The 21,904-nt window shown below is 43.4% G+C and overlaps 1 protein-coding gene across 2 annotated transcripts in view; it reads right to left on the bottom strand.

The window, feature by feature from the left end:
* The window catches only part of ADAMTS6 (ADAM metallopeptidase with thrombospondin type 1 motif 6), a 159,797-nt gene extending 140,095 nt beyond the window's left edge, over positions 1 to 19,702 (bottom strand). Inside the window, exons 1-4 of one of the 2 annotated variants that reach the window (XM_049795340.1) lie at positions 19,643 to 19,702; positions 12,329 to 12,716; positions 11,207 to 11,571; positions 3,464 to 3,632 (exon numbers count right to left, since the gene is read on the bottom strand). In XM_049795340.1, coding sequence (XP_049651297.1) covers positions 3,464 to 3,632; positions 11,207 to 11,571; positions 12,329 to 12,425 — 631 coding nt within the window. In that variant the 5' untranslated portion in view covers positions 12,426 to 12,716; positions 19,643 to 19,702. Of the gene's footprint in view, positions 1 to 3,463; positions 3,633 to 11,206; positions 11,693 to 12,328; positions 12,717 to 19,642 lie in introns of those variants that run through there. The other variant, XM_049795339.1, reaches the window with a different exon arrangement.
* Between the last annotated feature and the right edge of the window lie 2,202 nt (positions 19,703 to 21,904).

Genomic DNA, 21,904 nt, shown 5'->3' with positions numbered 1-21,904 from the left:
AAACAAACATTTCTCCTTTTCTTATCAGATGAGAAGCTTAGGCTTCAGCTGGTCTCAAAGTAATGGGAAAGCTGGAAACAATCCTGAGTTCTTAAGCTCACACTCCAGGATCTATCAATGCTTATGCTGTTTTACTTAAAAACACTAAATAATGCTGACTGAGTTTTCTTTAAAAAGCTAGAACATGTCAATAAAAGTTTGCAATACATTCAACAAAAATATTTCTGTGGCAAGTTATGTCATTTTTCCAGCATATTCCTAGATTAAAAAAAAGAAAAAAATTAAAACTTCATTAACATCAAACATAGCTATTGGGAAGTAAAAAAAGCAAAAATGGAAAGGAAAAAAAACCCACAGAAAAACACTGTAATTAATCCCAAAACAATGATTACAAATGCAGGGAATTAGGTTTTAAATTGCAAATGGAAGGAAATCCAAACGTGTATAGACATGGAGTTCACAATTATGGTACCCAAGTTTTCCTAATTCAGTCCTTTAAAGATGTTAGATGAGTGTGAAGGTGGAGAGAGAGAGGAGAGAACACAAACAGAAGATCTCAAAATCAACAGAAAGCTACTTATGTAAATTGCAACTATGAGAATATTTTGAAGCAAAGCATTATGTGCTGGTTTCTTCCTACTGTTTTAATACCATCATTTAATGTATACATAAGCATTTTTTCATTTTAGAATACACCGACTGTAAAGTCCGGCATGAGTAAAACCACCACATAAAGCAGGACATAGTAGAGCCATCCCTAAATAATCTGCCACTCCGCAGTTTTCACATGTCAACTTTTGTTGTTTCGCAATCCTGTCCAAACACAGCATTCTGCAAGGTAACCCAGTGGCCTCAAATCCCATTGAAGCAATTGAAATTGGACGGTGGCCAACTTTTTACCAAGGCCTTAACAATTTCAACTATATTTAACAAAGCATAGTTAACTGGGTGATGATACATACATGAAACAGTAATTTAACATTTTTCGGTTTTTAAATGTTCTTATGCCTAACTGCTTAAAATCTAGTTTAGGTTATGAAAATCTATCCCATGTTCTGATCTGAATCTCCCTGCCTCTCCAATTCTTCTCTTGTATTAGCCACCATAATTCTACTATGCAGTAGTCCATCATTTGTTCATCCCAACCAATTCTGATCAATCTTTCACCAAATTGCCCACCTCACTTTCTACCAATCACTGCAATTTTTCTCTGAAACATCACAAATAACACTCCTCTTGTCTCTATCAACACTTCAAAATCCTAACCACTTCCCTGATACAGAACAAGTACACAATAAATTTAGGTCAACATTAAAGCAGGGGAAACTTGCCAGACCATGAATAGTGGCACAGCTACACAAGTAGAATCTTCCCACCATATTATACTGGCAAAAATGTTCTGAAGGTAAAGCTAAAATCAGTCTCCAGGCAAAATAAATTATACACTGCCAAAAGGCAGTTACAGGTTTGTTACAACTGCATATTAGAACACAAAATTGGACTGCTCAAAACTTCCAAAACAAGTCAAATGCCCCAAAGATAAATGTAAACTTGGGTCCTAGAGTCTGAAAGCTGTGAAACTTAAAATTAATATTTTATTTTACTGTTTAGGTATTCTGGGGGATGCTCTAGATGCCATGTCACTTTGGGATAAAGCTGCAACAGTGCTCAGAAAATGAGTTTAAAAGGTTATGGTACCCATGAGAAGAACACTAAAAGAGAACGTCATCTGGAAAAGTAAGACCTTGGAGTTTTGGGGAAGAGTAAATTTTTTCAGAAATTTGCATGGAGTGGAAGCCGTATACAGAACAACAGGAAAAGGAGAAACTGAGCTTAATGAGATTGATAGTAGTCTCAGGCTTTAAAAAAGCAGTGCTTTAGTATTTTAATAATTAAGGACTTCAGGACATGACAGATATGAAAGCTCAGGAAATGCACAGGAGCTTACAAGAACAACAGCAGCATCAAATATACAAAGGAATAAATGCTAAAGATTACTGCATGTTTCACAAAAAATGCTTGCAGGATGCATAGCTCTGCTCAACCTATGATCCATTCAACAGTTACTGACAGAATGACTGAATGCAACCTGGCCAAACTAGCTGCCACTGCTTCATCCTCACTTGGAGAAGAATGACTTACTAAGCATTAATCTAGAAGATAACATCTGACAGAGGCCAATATCGTTTCTTTTTCTAGGGATATAATAATGGTAAAAATTGCATCATCCTACATTTCATAAACCTTTCACTTACTTCAAGAGGCTTAAGTGACAGCTTTCCCTAAAATCGAACGTACATTAGTACTCTTATTTTACAAACAGTCAGCAGCCAGTAATAGCTAGAAAACTTGTTTTGCAGTATTAGAAGCATGTAGGTGGAATAAGTCTTCCAAACTAAAACAGAAGTTACATACATGAAGTGTGACATACCCTAAACACACTCAACTGAAACACTCAGGGAAAAACTGTCTCCCAAGCATGGGCCTTTGTAGACAATCTGTACTGTAAGTTTAGTCAGTTGGTGCCAGTAGAACTTACAACCTTCAAAAGAAGCTGAAATAAGTTACATCATGAACAGTGACATTATTTTATTTTAAGATTAGTATTTGTCAGCCTGCCCTGTGCACTGAATATCAGGGAATACAACTGTCCAGGACTGAACTTTAAAGAACAAGCTATTTCTGAGATATAAACAACTGACAAGATTAGAACACTTTTCTATTATATTAAAAAAGACCCATTATTTTAGTGCTCTAAAATAACTTGTCAGTTTTACTCCACACTGTTGTCAAGAAGTTAGTTTTCAGCTTCAGTTTAAGCAAGTGAAAATCTGGCCAAAGAGTACTTGAAAAGTGTATCTGTGGAAGTTAAAACTGTTTTACAAGGAAAATATCTCTCAATCAAAACTATATATCCTTCCCATAAGGCACCTGTAAATCATATATTCAACTATTATGCAGTAATGTTAACCCACTGAACCAAAAGCCAGTATCAAAACACCACAAACCTCTGTAAACAAGATAGATGTGAACTCCAGTTCCAAATGTATTATTGATCGTAATACTAACACATTTAATGTATGTCAAACTCCCTCACATGAGATGGAACACTTACTAAAACACTGAGCTGTAGTACTCAGTAACGCAATCATGCTTTGCAGTTGGGGAACAAAGTAGATTTATAGCACATTTTGAGGAAGCCTGTGCTCATTTCTACCACTGTACACAACACAGTCATAAAACAAGACTTACTCGCAGTGTCTCAGTTTTGAAAGACACTATACTCTCGATCTGAATCTGAAAAAAAAAGCAAAACTACTTTTCAGCAGGGCATATTGTATCACCCAAAAAGAGGATTCCCATTGTTACATTCTCCATTGCCTTACATGTGAACCAAGCAAGATTTTAAAATACATCTTAAGTTACAATTTTTTTAAAAGGAATGACACTTATACTCACTTACCTGAGACTCCACAGTGACTGTCATCATAAAGATGTTGCTGGTGCATGGTAGATTTTTTGTATATAACATGAGGATGACCATTCTCATAATTAAAGTTACTGGAATCTTCTGTTATATTCCTTAAAGGCTCAATAAAATACTCTTCATCTTCTGTAGCAATGACTCCATGCTTAAAGAAGAAAATAAGAAAATAAAAACTTACAAGAGACAATACAAAACTCCTATTTAAAAGCTTAACTTTAAAAAACATTTTACTATTATCTATCTCTGTGACGAATTCCACAACTCTAAGTCCACACAGAAAACAATACATAAGCCAGCTCTCCTCCACTGATTCTAGTGGGAGTAGGAGTAAGCACCTAGAAGCAACACAATGAGAAAAGAATAAAAATATCATTACCCTGTTTCTGGAGTTCTTTCCCATCATTTTTGGTGGATGTGGTAAGAAAGGAAGAGATATTCTTGGTATATGACAAATATCTCTTCACAGAGATGTTCCAAAACTACATGATTCATATCGATTAAAAGGGATGCCAAGCCAAAATGGCCTTGCTCAAATAGCGAGACCAATATCCCTCTATAATGCTACACCGGTAGATGCTTAAAGCCACATGCTGCATCAAAGAAAAACAGCACGAAGGATTAATTTTAGAACATATATTCAGGGAAACCATTCAGCATTTTTACATCCAGATGCTTAATCCCAAAACTGAGCTAGTTATTAAAATCAAATTATTAATATTAACTTGGATACACCATTTACAAAGCATTTATTCCTTAAAAGGTCTTGCCACAAATCTGGCAAATCCGAGTTGTTGCAGACTGTGCACTAGACCTCATTCTTCATGACAAATGAACATTTTTTTCCTCCGACTGCAGCACAGAATAGTAGATATTCTGTTCTCATAACTTTCACATTTGTGAACTCAGCTTCTTCCAAACAGGAAGTGGTTTATGGAAGAAAGGGGAGATTTCAGGCCAACTATGCAATTTCCTGAACCTTCAGCAATTAAAACTGAACTTTAGCAGAAAATCCAGTTTTGGGAGCCTTTTGGATATAGAAATATTGGGGGAATAAGCCCTCACAGACACCTACACCTATATTTGCTAAATAAAAAAAATCTGGTATCTGTATCCAGAAAATTCTGAATGTATGAACTTTCTACACCAGGGTAAGGAGCTAGTCATCAGGTAGGAGACTAGAAGCAGGAACTTCTCCATTCATATCCTGATTTGATGCATCACAAATTTCTATAACACCTTTGATCTGTAAAGCAAGTACGGTGCATGAGACCTTTTTTAGAGGGGGTATCTTTTTCCTCAGATAAGACCTCTATGATCAGCCATAAGACGACTTGCTCCGTATCTGCTCTAAATATCCTGAAGCTGTTTCTAGGATCAGGGCTTGCCATTGCACTCTTGGTCAAAGCTCCCATCCTGCTACTGTTTTGTACATCAAGAGCCTGCTGTTCTCCACTTCTGGAATAACTGGATTTCAGTAACAACATAAAACTTACAAAATAAAGAGTCCTGTATAACACATCAGAAAGAACAGTGTTTTCCAAATATAACCCTACTATACATTTCGAAAAATACACATATGAACACAGTGCAGCTTTCAATTACAGATTCCTTACATAGTGACTAAAACACTACGTGTTCCTCATCAGTGGTATTTTTCATTATGAACTCAATTATTTACTCAAGAAAGTAACATCAGGGTCTATGTTCACCTGGAAGATGGGGGTATCAAATTCCCCTCACAATGCCTTCTTGTTACTTGGAGTCTAGGATTTTACTAGAAAATAAATCATTTGCTGGTACACTACTGCTTAAATAGTATTGAAAATATAAACCAAATTGTAACTGGGTTTGCCAGATGTGCAGAAAGAACCTTGACAGTCTGGACTGCATCCAGTCTGGATGTCAGACATCTGGGTTCAAGCTAATCCTGAGCCATTATAAACTCTGGTATTATGTTCCCACAGGAAGGGAGTCCTGCAGAGTGGTTCTGGCCAACACCATCAGGCTGTCAACTTCATGCCAAGCCTGAGGAGACAGAGGTACCATCCAACCTGTGGCTCTGTCTCTGCAACAGAGTTGGTCTTAACCTAAATCTGATTACACCAGAGCGTACATCCTTCATGTCTGTACTCAAGTCCAGCCAGGTTAACAAGTCTAAGCATGAGACATTTATATCAGATACTGAAACCAATAGTTTTAAGCAGTGAGATGACCTCAGTGGGAGTGAGACAATTCAGATGCCATAAACACTTAATTGCAGCATTAGTTCTCTATGCAAGTTTGTGTATTTGCAGGAGCAAATACACAAAAACTATTACGAATGTCTGCAAACTATGATCACAGTTCCTTCAGGCACCAGCAGTGAAAAAGGTTAGGAGAGTATCCTAATTTTTCCTGTGCACAGCTGACATCTGATCTCACCTGCCCGAACACTGTGGTGGTCTAAGAAAAGACAAGATTTTAATAACATTTCGTTGAGGAACTGCAAATAAATCGTAACTTACACCCACCACTAGGTAGTCAAAACATGTACGTGGTCAGTTGCTGCAGCTAGCCAAGTGATTTGATGAACATTGGAAACGCCCTTGCCCTCCACATCCCCTTCACCTAAGTCCAGCATACATATACAATTTTAAACCTAACATTAATTTTGCTTGCAAACACAACTGTTCTTCCCATATTGAACTGATGCAAGTTGTCTTGGTGAATCACAGTGACTGATTTTTAATCAGCACTCTGAATTCTGTACTTAAAAAGTACCTATGTCAGTCAGTGACAACCAGCATTTATTCTAATTGAGAAAATTCATGTGGCTAGAGATACTTCCATTGTATGTGCATTCAGCAATGTCTGATTAATAAATAGTGGGAATTATGCTATTATATCCAAATCAACATTCTAAACCTTGTTTTTGGCTTAGAATCTACTACTTGAGCAAAACACAATTTCACTTGGAAAAGGAGCTTGGAAAAAATGTCCTTTTAAAGCATTAAAAGGAATTAATTTTAATTTTCTTTAGTTTTGCTATTGTATTTGAACAGTTTGTAAATTAAACTCTGCTCCAAACCGTAAGATACATCATTAAGACATAGCAATGATCAGCAAAAGATTCTGACAATATACCATGACTTTAAGAAACAAGCTGAATGCTCCAAGTAGGCTACTCCAAGCAACATTTCCCAAGATTATTATCTAAAACCATCTGAGGTCCTGTGTTAACCAATCCCACTACAGACTGTCAACTCCTGCTAACACAGGTAAGGTCTGGATCCAGCAGTTCGACATGCTCAGAGAAATCTGTGAATCCACATGGAGTTCCCCTGAATTTGTGAAAAGGAATCTTCTTCTGTCAGGCTGCCCAGCTGGGGCCTTAACCTCCTTCAAATGGGGGATGTCCATCAGTCAAAGAAGCAAACTGACTTATGGAGGACAAGTAAGTGCACGCCTTTTTCACGCAGTACCACCGTTTTACAATTTCTCCATGCCTTGAATCTTTCTAGACTTTATGCTTTACCCATTTTTAATATAAAGTACTAGTAATGGAAACTTCTGAAAATGTGTCAGTGCTGTTCAGTATGTCTACAGCTGGCTATACACTTCGGTGTACTTTTATGACTGAAGAAAAAGATTGCATTAGCTTACTGTATTCTTAAAGATGAAAAAAATAGTGATCTGGCCTGATAGAGTACATCACGGAATCCAAAGACACAATAAAACTAGGACAGGGACAGCTTATATGTAATTTTCTGAATACTAAGCCTATACTGCAAATACATATTAGTACCAAACAGAACTCCAAATACACTGATCTAACACTAAATCCTTTTCAATATAATTTCTGATCTTTAGAGATTATTTTATAAATTAGACATTACTTTACATATGACTTAAAAATACTATGATATATGCAATTTATAATCTATGAAAGTAGATGCATTCTTTATGGTAGAATCAGCTTTCAAATGAGCTAATTTAAGAAGAATATGAATAATTTATACACATACAAATTTAGGAATACATGAAACAAACATGAAGTCTTCCAGCAAAATAATTCTTTGTTTAACCAAGTACGGTCATGCTTTTAGTCGCAGCCTACTTCTTGTGCTTTCTTATCATTTCTGTTTGGATGAAGACATCTGTGTTACCCAGCACAAATGTTATTCAGTGCATGGAACTTCACATGCCATGGAAACACTTGGCCTTTTACACTGAACATTTCCTTGGAACCACAGTAGCCTCAAAATGAGATTTCACCTCTCATTCACTTTCCTAATAATAATCACTTTCTACACATTTTAAAGTATTTCGCACTGCTGGGCTTTTCAGCTCAAAATGGAAAAATCTGCTTCTGTGGAAAACTTGTTTGAGCACTCAATTAAGAGTTTTGAAACCTGACAGAGGACAGAGGTGGATCAGAATGCAAAAAGTTTGGTTTCTGCTCAATTCCACTACTATGATCTCCAAAACTCTTCTTCTTTAAGACTTGCTCCCCTCAGAATTAGACAAACTTCCTTCCCTTGAGGTGAAGATCTACTCTCTTCAGCCAATCTACCACTGTTTCTTCTCTTTTTTTTTCCTTCAGCATGACATACTCAGCTTAGGCAATGCCTCAGCCTTGTTGCCTTGCACCCAACATCCAACAGCCCCGAAATGCTGCTCATTGCAGGCTCTTTCACGAGAAATCCAAACCTGCAATCCATCCACAAATGTAACATCCACTAAAGTAAATATGAGTTTGGAAGCCAGGGAGCCTGCCGGACAAGACCTTCAATTTCCTCACATGACTGCTCACTGGATTATAGAGCTTTTCTCGTAACTTCAGACAATTTATAGCATAATCAGGGCCCAGCAGATGGAAACTGCTGGAATGAAACTTCAGTAAGTAGCAGCCTGTAATTCTGGGGCACTTGGTAATGAGAAATATAGAGGGAGAGGCTGAAACAGCAAACAGTGACAGGGAAATGAACTGACTGCTCATCACTTTTATTATAATGAAACTGAGAGAAAGCCCTCCTTGCACTAGAACTCATTGTGTTCTTCAAAGTCATACAACTTGGGTTAATAAGATCATGGTCTCACCTGACCACCCTGAATAACTAAACAGAATAACTCAAAATATTCACCAAAGGGAAGAAATCTGACTCATTTGGCATTACTGACACCCAACAGGACAACTGGAATAAATGGAATGCTTAAATTCTGCTTATGAGCAACACTCACGGTTAAAGATTACTACTGGTTTTAGAGTTAAACTTAAAATGACTGGCTTTGAGACAGATGTTAATCAAGGACTATGCAGAATGTGACTGGCAGTCTCTTACAGACCAACAATCAGACCAGAAAATTCAACGAATGCCTTAAGCACGACATATTCTGAACTATCACTAATTCTAAAACAAGTAATATTGTCTTCAACATTCACTGCCAATTGCTTTATTAAACATGTTCTAACCAGCAGCTGTATAACAAAATATGCATCAGTAGGAATCATCATTTAAAAATAACTCTGGGATGGATTTATCTGAATAGAGTGGTAACTCCCCTACGCAGTGCTCTGGAAGGCCCTGCCAACACTGGATGACAGAGGAGTTTCTGTACAGTAGAGGATGACACCGAGTCAAGCCTATCTCTGCACCACTCTGCAGGATTCCTGCCTCTCTGAGCAAGAGCCTTGTGTCACCTGTGCTGCTGCTTCTGGAGCATGACAGGAGCCTCACATGCTTGTGACTAGGCCTTTCTAGGAGATGCTGTGGACACCTGACACTTGCAGTCCCAAGTAAGAGGCATGACCGTGAAGAACTCGAGAGTGCCAGTCGTGGGGTGACCAGAGACGGGATTAAGGCTGCCTTAATACCTGGAAGAAATACGTAAGAGCTGATGACAACTAAAAGCATTGAAGATGACTATTCAACTCGGAAGCATTCCACACTAAAGTTAACTAAATTTTAACTTAGAAACACCAAGTTAACATACTGACACCCAGAACCACAGAACAACAGGTGGCCTCACTCCAGCAAAACAGCAAGCCTGAGGGCAGAAGGAAAACGTGCAGCAATGGAAATGCTAAATGTCACCTCGGAGTGTAAAGCACAGAAGCAAATAAAAAGATTCTGCTTCACCATGGCACCTTCCATGCTGCTAAATTCTGTGAAGAAAAGAAGAGCCATGAGGAGTGAGAGATGGGCAAAGCTGATAGGAAAACATGGCCCTCTTCCTGCTTCACCCCACTCTTGTTTTCCTAACGTGAAAGGAAAACCAGTCGTCTAAGGCAAGAGCAGGCATTCTTGGCTCAGTCCTTGGCCAAGGTCTGAGAGGAACTGACATGGGAGCACCATGGCGCTGACTGCAGGCTCCAAGGGGACCAACCAGTCTGTGCCTCAACTGGCAGAAACTCTCGAGATACAGGCATGCAGCCTCTTTTAGCAGTGAGTCCTGAAAGCGGGGATTTGGTCTCCGTAGTATTTTTAGCTGAAGAGAACTCAAAAGCAAAATTACTAACTGTATTAATTTAAGAGTTTATGTAACTGTGACAAAAAAGTTACTATACGGGAACTGCAAAACCAAAGTGAAAATTGTACTTAATTCAGACCTATCCACTACTAGTCTGCATTAACTAAGCTGTGATACCACACTCAATGCAACACCATTTTAACTAGTAGCTGGGTGTAATGCAACCTACCTAGGTCTGAAGCAGTTGGCTTTTGTTTGTACATAACATCCCAGGATGCATTATTCAATAGCACTTCCAAGGATAAATAGGAATTAGTTTAGCACGTCTGTGTAATCTTTTTTTTTCCTTAGCAGTTAGTTATATGTGTCTAAGCCTAACAAGGAGATTGACCAGTATTCTACTGTCATTGAAACCAGAATGAATAACCATAATATATATATATTTTTACTAGAGAAATTACTGGCTCTTGATTCAGTCTTTCCTAGTCATGCCCTTCTATTTTAGTACTTTGTTACTCAATAGTCTGTTTTTTAATTTTTTGCATTTGTTTTCTAATTTCTGTTGGGAATAAAAGAAGCTTTTTTCCATGCAATTACTACCATCATGTGATCAAGAGATCAACAGTGAAATGAGATGAGAATAAAAGAGATGAAAATATCTAATCCTACTTTTAAATACACCTGTTTACAATTTGTAAACAAAATACTTCTGAAAAAGGTAAGTAATTACTTTCTGATGCTGGTACTTCCAAAGGATCTACTTTCCTCTTCACTCTCTGAATTTATAGCAATGATCACTTCTACAGCAAGCAATGCCTTTTCCCTGTTATTTACTCAGAATTTCTAAACCCAAATTCTCAGAGACAACAAGCAAGTGTTCAGTTCAACCCATGTCTCTCTGGAGAGTCAGCATCCTGAAGGATCCACTGTTTCCTCCCCCCCTGCCCCTCGAGCTTGCAACATTTTTATAACCTGCAAGGATCTCAGCACAGACCTAATCTTACAGCCCTAGTGCAGACACTGTAAACACTGAAAATGTTGCCTCCTAAAGGACTACAGAATTGGGTCTTAGTACTTAAAATTAAGCTTGAAAAACTGATTACTACTTTTTCCCAGGACCCAGATCAGGTTTTGGGAGTTTTCTGCACCTTCCTGTCTGATGGCTTCCCACACGGACCCAAAAAACCTGTAAAATATGCCAATTAAGTTCTTCTGTAATTTAAAAGGGACAAGCACACTATTATACTAGAACACACAATGTGCACTTACCAGACCATTGCAGTTGCTTAAGGCCACCTTAGTTGTTCTGTGTTGGTCTTGCAAATATCCTGTGTAATAACAGTGGTCTAAAAAATCATGCTTCCATTGCGGTCCATCTTTCCCCCAGTACTCTACTGTAAAATATCTGGACACCAAATCTGTGTTGAGAGTCAGGTTTAAATGAAAGTGCTTGCCATAGGCAGAAAGTTTAAAAAATAATTTAGATGCTGCCAGTTCTTGGTCATAAGGGTCTGTGCTCCTCCTCCTTCTTGAGGGTTTAGCATTTTTCACAGTAAAACTGAGGAAGGCTCCATTCTGATCAACTCTTACTGGGATCGTTAGTTGGTAGTGTTCAAGGTAAGACAGGAATTCCTCTTTGTAATCACAAGGTAAGACAGTCCAGGGAGTGGGTATAGAAGAAAAGAAAATATAACAGGAAACAACAAGTAGTAGTATAAACATAAACCATATGTGGCTAAACGTCATCACCCTCATGATTAAAAGCCATTTTCAGGTAAACACAAGATATTAAATAAAATAAAACATTCTTTTCTTTCTTTTTACATCAAGAAAATGTGTTCCGTTTCCTATTAATTTAATGTCACTGGAAACACAGAAGTTTTTAACTACACGTCTTTTCCTATTTACCCTAAATATGTAAACATTTGGGGCTAAATTCTAACCTAAGAAGGACACATTCTTCCCAGTGATACCATTCAAAGACAAAAGCTATTAGATCCACCTGCAAGAACAGAAACAGTAGTAATGAAAAGCATTATATTGTAAAAACATGTAAATGGCTCTTCATTTCATTAAAAACTATAAATGTTAACGGATCAAAGTAAGAGTTGATCCTTACTTCCTAGACTAAAACATGTTAATGTTGTTATGGCAAGTCCCTAAACTATTATCAAGTACCACATTTTGCTAGATTTAATTTGCAAGGCTTTCCCCACATTGAGACAGAAAAATTAAAACAAAAAATTTAATCAGATTTGCTGTATTTAAGCTTCCATGACAATGAATCATGATAAAGCTAAGAGCAGAGCCCATAAACATGGTTTAGAAAATACTACCCGAATGCAATACAAAAATAGATGCTTCTTGTCAGCCACAGAGGTCAGACCCTACCTTGAGAATTATATGAAAGTCTGTTGTCACTGTGAAATTCCGATGAAACCATGACTAGGCTCAAAATCCATGTCCACGTCTTCCAAAAAATTTCCATAATTTAGAAAAGCAGAAAGCTCTTTTTTTTTTTCCTCCTTGGAGAGCTACCTGTGTGCTATAGAGTTAACTCCACTCCAGAATCGCACCATAACAGGTATATTTATTTTATACTACTTCCAAATTAACTATTGGATGTTCCACTTTTTGACAGGTATTCTTTTCCAGCAACCTGTACTTTCTTCTATATCTGCAGTCATCTTCTCAATTGAAAATAAATATTTGTAAGATTCCTTAAGATACCAGTAAGACGTTAGATGGGATAGTTACTGAACTTGCTCCATTTCTTCTCCTGAAAAACAAAAGAAAATGAGTTAAGGCAAATTCTTTCTACTAAAACAGATCTACACTGCAAAACACTAAGCCATCATAGTGAACTACGCAATTTAACATTTTTGAAATAAAATTCAACCATTATCATCACTTCTATGGTCCAAGGTCACAATCTTACAAAAAAAACCCCATGAATTACCATTAACCTTAACAGCAGATCCATATAGCTTAAGATGCACATATCAACTTTTTGTTAAATGGGCCTAAGAATTCATAAAATTAACATTTCTTGTTGCTCAAATACTGTGTTCAGACTTGTTCCAGCTATAATCAATGCTGTGCACTCATTGATTTCAGCTGTGAATAACTAGACCCAATACACTAGTAGACAAAAGACGACCTGGGAAAGAATCCAGAGTACAGTTATCTGATCTTTCTGCAGCACGTATTCTGTTATTACTTGGGCCTGGGTTCTGCTTATGCAGGCAGAATTCTCATTCACTTAAATGGGAATGCTGCACATTCTAATACCAAGGAACAAATTTCAGTATCTGAAGCTATTCATCATACACATTCCAATTTTTCAAATATTTGTTGTCAAAAATGTTTTGTATGTATCTTAACTACAGTTTACTGTAGTAGAATATATTCTTATTTTCATTTTGCAGGTCATGTGATTAAGCAAGTAACATGTTTGGTGGGGTGGGTTTTTTGCATTTAAAACACTATTGCAGTAATACTAAAAAGCAGCTCTAGCTGCAGCCAGGGATTAAATGGAAGTTCTATGCAACCAACCAACAGTCCAGTATCATGGGATACCAAACCATGTGTTTTGTCAGCTGGTACTAATCAGTCCTCCTAAGCACCTGCAGCACACCTGTGCAGAGTGCAAACTCTGCTGAAGCAGACAATGGAAAAACAGAACACCTGAGGGAAGACTGTTCAAAAACAAATTTCCAAAAGCATACAGAGTCACTTACACATACAGCAGATAAATTTGCCTTTCTAAAATTCTGGGAATGATTTACAATATTCATTCAGACAGGTAATACCCCTGCAGCCAGTGGCTTATTTGTAAAGGTTAAAGAGCTGTAGCGGGCCATCTCAAGAAAAATCAACGTCATGCAAATCTTATCTACTAGCATCACAGTGAATATTAGGAAACTCCTTAGCCATTTTGAAATACATCTAATTAACTGTGTAAATGAGGTCAATCTGATCATTCCAATACCTGTACTTTAAATATCTTTCAAGACAGCACACAGGATTTAATGAGGTTTGTAGGGGGCATAAAAGATACTTCGCAAGCATAGCTTGGCTTAGCAGTATTTTTTTCCTGGGGAAGCATACAGATTTAGTGATGCCATTCACATGCGGCAAGGCCTTAAAGCATATTAATAAAAACCTCAGGTCTGGCCTACCATATGAACCCTTTCTTTCCCAGCTAATATTTAGTTACAGCTTTTAGACTTTTACAAGTTTTGAAGACACTTAATCAACCCCATACTCTTCAGCTACCTCAGTACACTAAATAATGTGCTTTATTTCTAATGTGAGAACATCCACTTTCAAATTCCTGTCACCGTTATCTTGCTTCACCCATCCGCTAACAAGCTGCTTTCTTCTCCTTGCATGGATAGTTATAATCTGATACAAGCACCTCTTGACACATCCTGATAAGCAGCTCAACCTATTTGGTTTACCTCATGCTGTACAATCCAGTTTCCAGATGTCTGAATACTTCTGCAGTTTTTTTCTGAACCCTTTCCAATTTGTCAGCATCCCTTCTCATGCACAGACACCAGAATTGGACGCTGTAGTCCGGTAATGGCTCATTACTGCCATATATAGAGGTAACATTGCCTCACAGCTTTTACTTAGCCAAAAAATTGTAACAGGGAGCTCATGTTCAGCCTGTTTGGTTGATAATAAGTTATCCTAACATTAAGATCTCCTGCAACTGTAGTACCTAAGGAGCTAGGTTGCTCAGAATACTAGACACAGACTACAGTGCCCATTGTTTAGACACCAACAGCCCACAGGGTGGGCATTGGTCAACAGCGTCCAACAGACACCCACACCTAGGGTCTTTGCAGGGGTCTGTGTGAAATGGCCTCCCTCATACCAAGCTTCACACAAGAAAAATCTCCTTTCACATTAAGCTTGCTGGAAGCTTCAGCAGAATTTTTAACCTCCTTTCCAAAAGTATTATAGCCAGCTTGAGCATTGATACAAGCAGACCACGCGTAGCTATATTAATGCTCTGAGTTAAGGAGTAGTTAACGGGTGTGAAGGGTAAGTTAAAGAGTAGTTAACGGACGGGTAACTCCAGATATAGTACTTCCAGTATGAAGTTTGGTAGGAACCTCAAAGCGTAAACTGTCTGTACCCTTTTTTTTTTTTTCCCATCTTCCTCGGTAGCATTTAGTCAGCATTCCACTTTTCACTGTTGTCAAGATGACACATTTGGTCAACACTAAGCTTACAGTGAGAAGTGTTTTCTCCCTCGTGGCTAAACTACACCTTCACCCACTGCCAAGAGCAGGTGTGGCTCCGTGTCCTGAACTGCTACCTAAAACCACAGCTCCCACCTAATTATAAAAGTTCTGCCCACCAGCAAAGAAAAAGTACGAGATGTTTTTCAAAATCCAGGATGCCGACGACAAAGCAGGTGCATGGCACTGGCACTGCTGTGCAGGCACTGATGACCAGAGTGGCAGTGCCGTCCCTGATGCCACGAGCTTCCTACCCACTGCAACTCAATGAGGAGAAAAAAGGCCATAAACACACAGGGGAAAACTTTGGGGCAGGAAGTGGATTGCGGGGAGGTGACCTGCCAAACTGCTCAGGCCAGTCACCGAGGGAGCCTCCCTCTAAGCAAAGGCGCCCTGGGCAACGAGAGGGTCCCTTCGACTGAAGGTGGCTGAAGTTTTAGGAAAGGCAAGCTGCCAGCAGCCCGCTGCCCCAAGAGCATCACCACACTTGCTGCCCCCTCCCCCCGGGGACTGCCACAACCCGCTTCGCTCCGGGGTCTCCACACGGGGGACGTCCACCACAGAACCGGCAGGCTCCGGCGCGCGGCGGCGGCGGCGGCAACGACGACGACGATCACGAGGTCTCCCGGCAGCAGCCGAGGTGCCGAACCAACACGACACCGCAGCGCCGCATCACCCAGACCAACCGGGGGGTTACGCTTCAGGGCGGAGCGGGCGGGTCGAGGGAAGCGACAAACGCGTCGAGCTCCGCGGCGCGCGGGAAACGGCCCCGCCACTCCCGGCCGGCGGGGGGGTGTGGTGGTGTCACGACGCCCCCCCCTCCCCCCCGGCGGGCTCGGCCCCCGCGTCGCCTGTGGAGGTGCCCGCCGCCTTCCCGCCCTCCCCAGCCCGGGCGGGCGGCGGGCAGCGCCGCGGTGAGGCGCGGCCAGGGGCGGCCGTCCGCGCCGGCAGTACGAGTGGTTGCTAAGGAAATGCGGAGAGAGGGCGGGCGGGAGGCGGGCATCAATCACACAAATTCAATTACAGGTATCGGGGCTGGCCGTGAAAAGCGTTGCCGGGCTTGAAAAGCCGGGGATTAGCCGTGGCCCTCGGGAGCTCCCCAGGCGAAAACAGCGACGCGCAGACAGCGCCGGGAAGGGGCTCGGTGAAAAGAAACGGGGGCCGGGGGGTGGCGGGGTGGGGGACACGTACAAAGGGAAAGGACGGATCCTTCCTCCCCGGAAATTAATCAGAAAACGAGGCGCGAAGGGTAGAATTGCTGCTGTGCGTGTCCCGATGGACGGCGGGACCGGCCGGCGGCCCCCCCCCCCCCCCGGAGGGGGTCGGGGTTGCAGTCGTATGAACAGCCCCCCCAGCCCCACGGCTCCCCGCCGGCCCTGCCCGGCGGTCAGCTGTCACTGCGGGGGGGGGGGGGAGAGGATGCAAAAAAGCAAACGCACACCCACCCACCCAAAAAGTCAACAGACTAGAAAAATACATGGCTATGCATACAACCCAAACACGTATACGCATACATATTATGTACACACGTCTGCACGCAGAAAAAGTTAAAAATTCCTAGTATTGAAGCCAGTTGGAGGTCGCCAGACACACATCCCTCAAAGAAAATTCAGAAGGAAAAAGGGAAGAAGGAAAAAAAAAAAAAAAAAGCCCTCCTCCCTAGAGAGGCTGAAGGGAAGAGTCTGGTTGCTGTGGTGGAGTTGATCCTAAAGTTAACTTTCAGCAGCCCATTTCCAGACAGCAGCGCTGAATCTATTTGGATAAAACGCGTGTGACCCAGACACTTGGCGTTTGGCCCAAACGCGTTGCACCGGCAGCCCAAATAAAAACAAGAGTCTGACTCTGACTCTCCCTCTCTCTCTCTCTCCCCCTCTCTCTCTTCTCTCTTGTACAACAATGAAAGAAAATAGCGAAGACAAAACCCGCACACACATCGCCAGGCAGCCAGAGCCCACTTACCTCCTCCCACCAAACAAAGTCCCTTTTAACCCCGGGCCGCTGCGGAGACAGACACACACCGATGAACACGGCTCCGCGGGGTTAAGAGTCTGGCAAACCCCAAGCGGCTCGAAGTAAATCAAAACCACACGCTTCCATCTTCCTGATGAGCCCGGCGAGAGCCCGACATCCCCGCCAGCATCGGGCTGCGGGACGGCGGCCGACCCGACCCTCCGAGCCCCGGCACAAAATATGCACTTGTCCGACTTGACCGCTGCAGCGGACAACGCCGGACACGGCACGACCCGACCCGACGCCGGGATTCCTAAAGTTAAAGCAATCCGGAGTAGCTGTAGGTTGTCGTTGGGGCTTGGGGGCTGCTTTGGTTTTCATCTGTTTTTTGATTTATTATCTCTTTTTTCCTCCTTCTACCAACGACTTAGTGTTAAAAGTATGAAAAACCTAAAAAAAAAAAAAACCTAAAAAAAAAAAAAAAACAAAAAACCAAAAAAAACCACCGTTCGAGACCGTATTTCATAAACCACTACTCTCTTCGGCTGAAAATCCTCGCAGCCCCTTCCCCCATCCTCAAAGGTTTCTGTCTGAAATTACTCCAAATCCACCTCGCCTAATGCAATATAAACCTCCCCCCGCTCCCCAAAGTCCTGCACGCACCATTATTCGGGACACAAGAAAAGCAAAAAGTTTCAGTGAATAGCGTGAAATCTTCCTTACCGTTTTCATCTTCAATTTCTGATATAAAGTAAGTTTCAAACAATAGAGATTGCACAGGACGATTCCCGTATTCCTCTCTGCTTTTCCCCTCTGTGCAAGCAACCATCAGGCTTATATTCTCCAAGAGAGTAAAATTCTCTAGCCTTCCTAAAAGGGGATTTTAGAAAACGGGCTGGCTTGGCAGGAGGAAGGATGCCATCAATTCACCCAACCTATCACCCTGCACATTTTGTCTTTCCAACAAAAAAAGGGGGAGGGGGGAGAGGAAGGAAGGAAAAACAGGCTTATATTGGGGTGGGGGTGGGTGCCCTCCTCTTGAGCAGCCTCCTCTGTGCAAAATACCATGTGAATATCATCTGAGTTCGGGGGGGTGGGGGGCGGAGGGGGGGGGGGGAGCGAGAGACAGAGAGGGTGGAGGGGGGGGGGGGGGGGAGAGGGAAGGCAAGCAGAGCAGGAAGGACTCAGGAAAGTTTGGTTGAAGTAGCCCCAGACCTCCTCTCGCTGCCGGCCCCCGGCCAAGCCGAGCGCGGCGGCAGCAGGGAGCCTTGGCAGCCTCGCCCGGGGGACGGCGCGGAGCACGCTGACGTCAGCCTGCAGATGTGCCCCGGGCCGGCGGGCCGGCCGCGCATGCGCGCCCCGTCACGTGGCGGCGGCGGGGGGAGGGCAGGGGTACAGTCGGGGTAACGAAAAGCGGCGGAGGGGGGCGGGGAGGCCGCGCGCTCTTCGCGGCCCGTCCCGCGGGGCGACACCCTCTCCGTCCCCCCGCTCGGCGCCCGCCAGCGGGGAGCCCGGCCGAGCCTAGCCCGGCCGCAGGGAGGTGCGGGGACGGCCGTGCCACCGCTGCCCGCAGCCCCGGTGTGCAGGCGGCCGGCGCCGGGCCGGGACGTTACCGGTGGGCGGCGGGGCGGGGCGGGGCGGTGCCCTCCTCCCCTACCCCTCCCCGCCGGCGGCCCGGTTCGCGCCCCATAACGGGCCTGACTAAAAGAAAAAAAAACTAGCACCGTTTCCAGCCGAGGGCAGGCGGCGTCCGAAGCCCGCGCGGCAGCGGGGTGACCACCGCAGCGGGGTCCGGCCGGGGGTCCCGCCCGGGCCGGGCGCGGCCCCGCGCGCAGCGCTTTCGCTTTTATTTGCGGCGGGGGACCGGGTGGCACCGGGCTCGGGTGGGGGGGCGGCGGGGCCTGCCAGAGCGGGCGGCCGCGTCGCGGCATCGCCAGCCCCCATGTGGGAGCGGGAGGAAGGTGGGCACGGCAGCGGGTCGCGGGCAGTCCGCGGGACCGCTTGTGTCCCCCGAGGCAAGCGAGGGGGGGCGGACGGACGGAATCCGAGACTTTCTCTCCTAACCGCCGAGTTAATTTCCTATAGCCAAAAAAAAGAGAGGGGGAGGAAAAAAAAAAAAAATAAAAGAAAAAAACCCAAAACAAAACCACACACCCCCTTCCTGAATCGAGGTTCTCGGGTTTCGAGCTTCTGCTAAGAGTGTTTCCCAAACGGTGCGGGTGCTCGTTTTCCTCCCGAGCCGGAGGTAGTAGGTGTAATTCCTCCGGTGAATCTGTCATAGTTGGCTGGCCTGTGAAAGGATTTGCAGGCGAAGGTCCCTGAGCGTAGCAGCTCCGGGACTTCTCCGAGGATGGAAAGAACAGGATCAGCCTGCAGAAGCCAACAGCCCGCCGCGTACCCTTCGTGGTCAGGACGGGCCGGCTGCCTGCCTGCCCCCAGAGATGGAGAAGTCGGACCCGGGGCTGGCAGTCACCTCCCCAGATAAACGCCGCATGCTTACCTCCCGCTAATGAAGCGCTGCTCTAGCGGAATTAGGCTCTACGTCTAAGGATGTGGAATGTCTTTCGACAGTAGCTCTAGCAAAATAAGCACACCCGACCCCCTAGAAAGCTAGTCGCACTTGCCGCCACCGGTGCTGAACCTCCGCACTAGCACTTACTTGTGAGGTCCTTTTACAGTCGTTGGGCAAACTAGCGTTACAGCGGTGCGGGGAGTGGCGGAACGAGCCACCGCATTGAAAACCGACCGACGCGCCCTAGGAACACGGGCGCTCGGAGAGGGAGAAACGCCGTGTTCTGGAAACACGGCGCCAACCTGCTCCCGGCGGGTTAATTGCTCGTACCGAGGGCGCCATCCCGCGTCGGCGGGCGGGGAGGGAGCGCGGGGGGCGGGGGGGAGCTGCTGGCGGCTCGGCCCCCCCTCCTCCCCGGGGACACGCGGGGAGCGAGTTCCTCCCCGCCTCCTCTTCCTCGTCGCGTACCTGCGGGGGTAGCGAATGGCTGCTTTGGGGGCTACGGCTGCTTCACTCAGAGGGGCATTTCTGCTGCTGAGGTGAGCGGTTTTTGTTAATACTCCAGAGTTCCTGCTCCTGCAGCGGCTTGATGCGTGGGATGATGGCCGGGATAAACCACGCTCGCCGAGCAAGCTCTGCGGCAGATGCAGCCAGGGGCGCCTCAGCCCCATCCCCTGTCCCCACGGACAGGCACGGTCACAGGTTCCGCTCAACCCTTTCTGCAAACTCAGAGGCGTATACGGAGAAGGGGGCGAGCCTATCCTTTCGAAAGGACCGATTGCGAAGAGAGAGGGGGTTTTTCCCCACTCTGCGTCAGGACCAAAAATAACCTTTTGAACAGACAGACACGCATCGCAGCCAACTGCGGCATGCTTACGGTATCCTCACGGGATTTGGGAGACCTGCCTTCAAATCAGACCCTGCCCGAATCAGACTGGGGAATGCTCACGTTGCTGTCTGACGGCTAGGCTGGGGACTATTCTGGTGTGGGAGACTGGCCTCTCCGTGGCTGGAGCTGCTCCACTGTGTATAACTGATTAAATACTCATCAAGCTAAAAAGAAAGACGGCTTATCGCTGTCTGGTTAGGGCCCTCACGTGGGTTCAACTCCCTTTGCTCTAAATCAAGCAAAGCAAAGATACATGGGCTCTGCAAAACCCAGCTGCTTGCTCAGACCAAGTTACTTATTCCCTGACCCAGACAACTACATTTTCTTGCCTACACCCGCTGTTGGAGCTGAGAAAACGTTTCCAATAGCAATTTTTGTCAAAACTGGTATATTACCAGGAAAAGCTTTGGCTCCCGTTAAAAAACTCCTGACCATCTGTGATTAGGATTTCTGACAGAATTCCCAATACAGTTTGACTTACCTGTTTTGCTTTATTGCATAAAATAATTTTTCAGAGTGAACCTCATCCAGATAAAAATAGTGAGCTTATGTGATGACTTATTTTTGTTCCATCAGCTCAAATAATATCTATATACATTTTCTTATGATTGCAACTTTTTTAGAAAAGAAACTTGCACGGAAACGTATGCAGATTCTTAGCATAAATTTTTCTTTGCTGCAAGTAGAAGTCTTTGTAAAAAGGATAGGAATTCTACCATGAATTCTCATAATATATATAAACCATTTGGGCAACAGTGTCTCAGAAGGGTTTCTGGACAAGATTACGCATTTATTGAGGACAGAGCATATTACTCCATGTCTTAACCAGTTTGTTAGTCTCCGCTGACCATGAAAGTAGTTAGCTAAAGCCCTCTTTACTTTAGGTCTTTGAATCCTTTAGTACGTCAGTCAACAACTGATAAGATTGGCAAGCACAATTTTTGGTTTAAATAAATATTTATATTACACTTCAGTTTAACATTGCTGGATATATTTGGAGGTATTTGGGGTTGATTCCAGGAATCTTGCTTTTATCTGAAATAAATATGGAAGAGAGAAAACTACAAGTCTTCGGTGAGCGGTGCACTTCTGTAAGTTGAGATTCTTGTTACCTGTACATTTGGATGGACATGCTTGAAAGTATGGGTTTTTCCAGGATATATTTTTACCTGGTCAGTGAAGACCTGAGCATAATAACCTGTCATATGTAGAAATATGCCAGCAGTATTGGGGAGAAAATAATAATTTTTAAAAATTAAATATAAAATGATGTTATAGATTATATAAATATGCTTGCTAAAATACTTTGGTTGACCAGATAGCTGAAAAAAATAATACATTATAACCTTGCATTTATATGT

This window comes from Accipiter gentilis, chromosome Z (assembly GCF_929443795.1).
Source record: "Accipiter gentilis chromosome Z, bAccGen1.1, whole genome shotgun sequence".
Taxonomy (NCBI): Eukaryota; Metazoa; Chordata; class Aves; order Accipitriformes; family Accipitridae; genus Astur; species Astur gentilis.
This window is presented reverse-complemented; position numbering and strand designations above follow the sequence as displayed.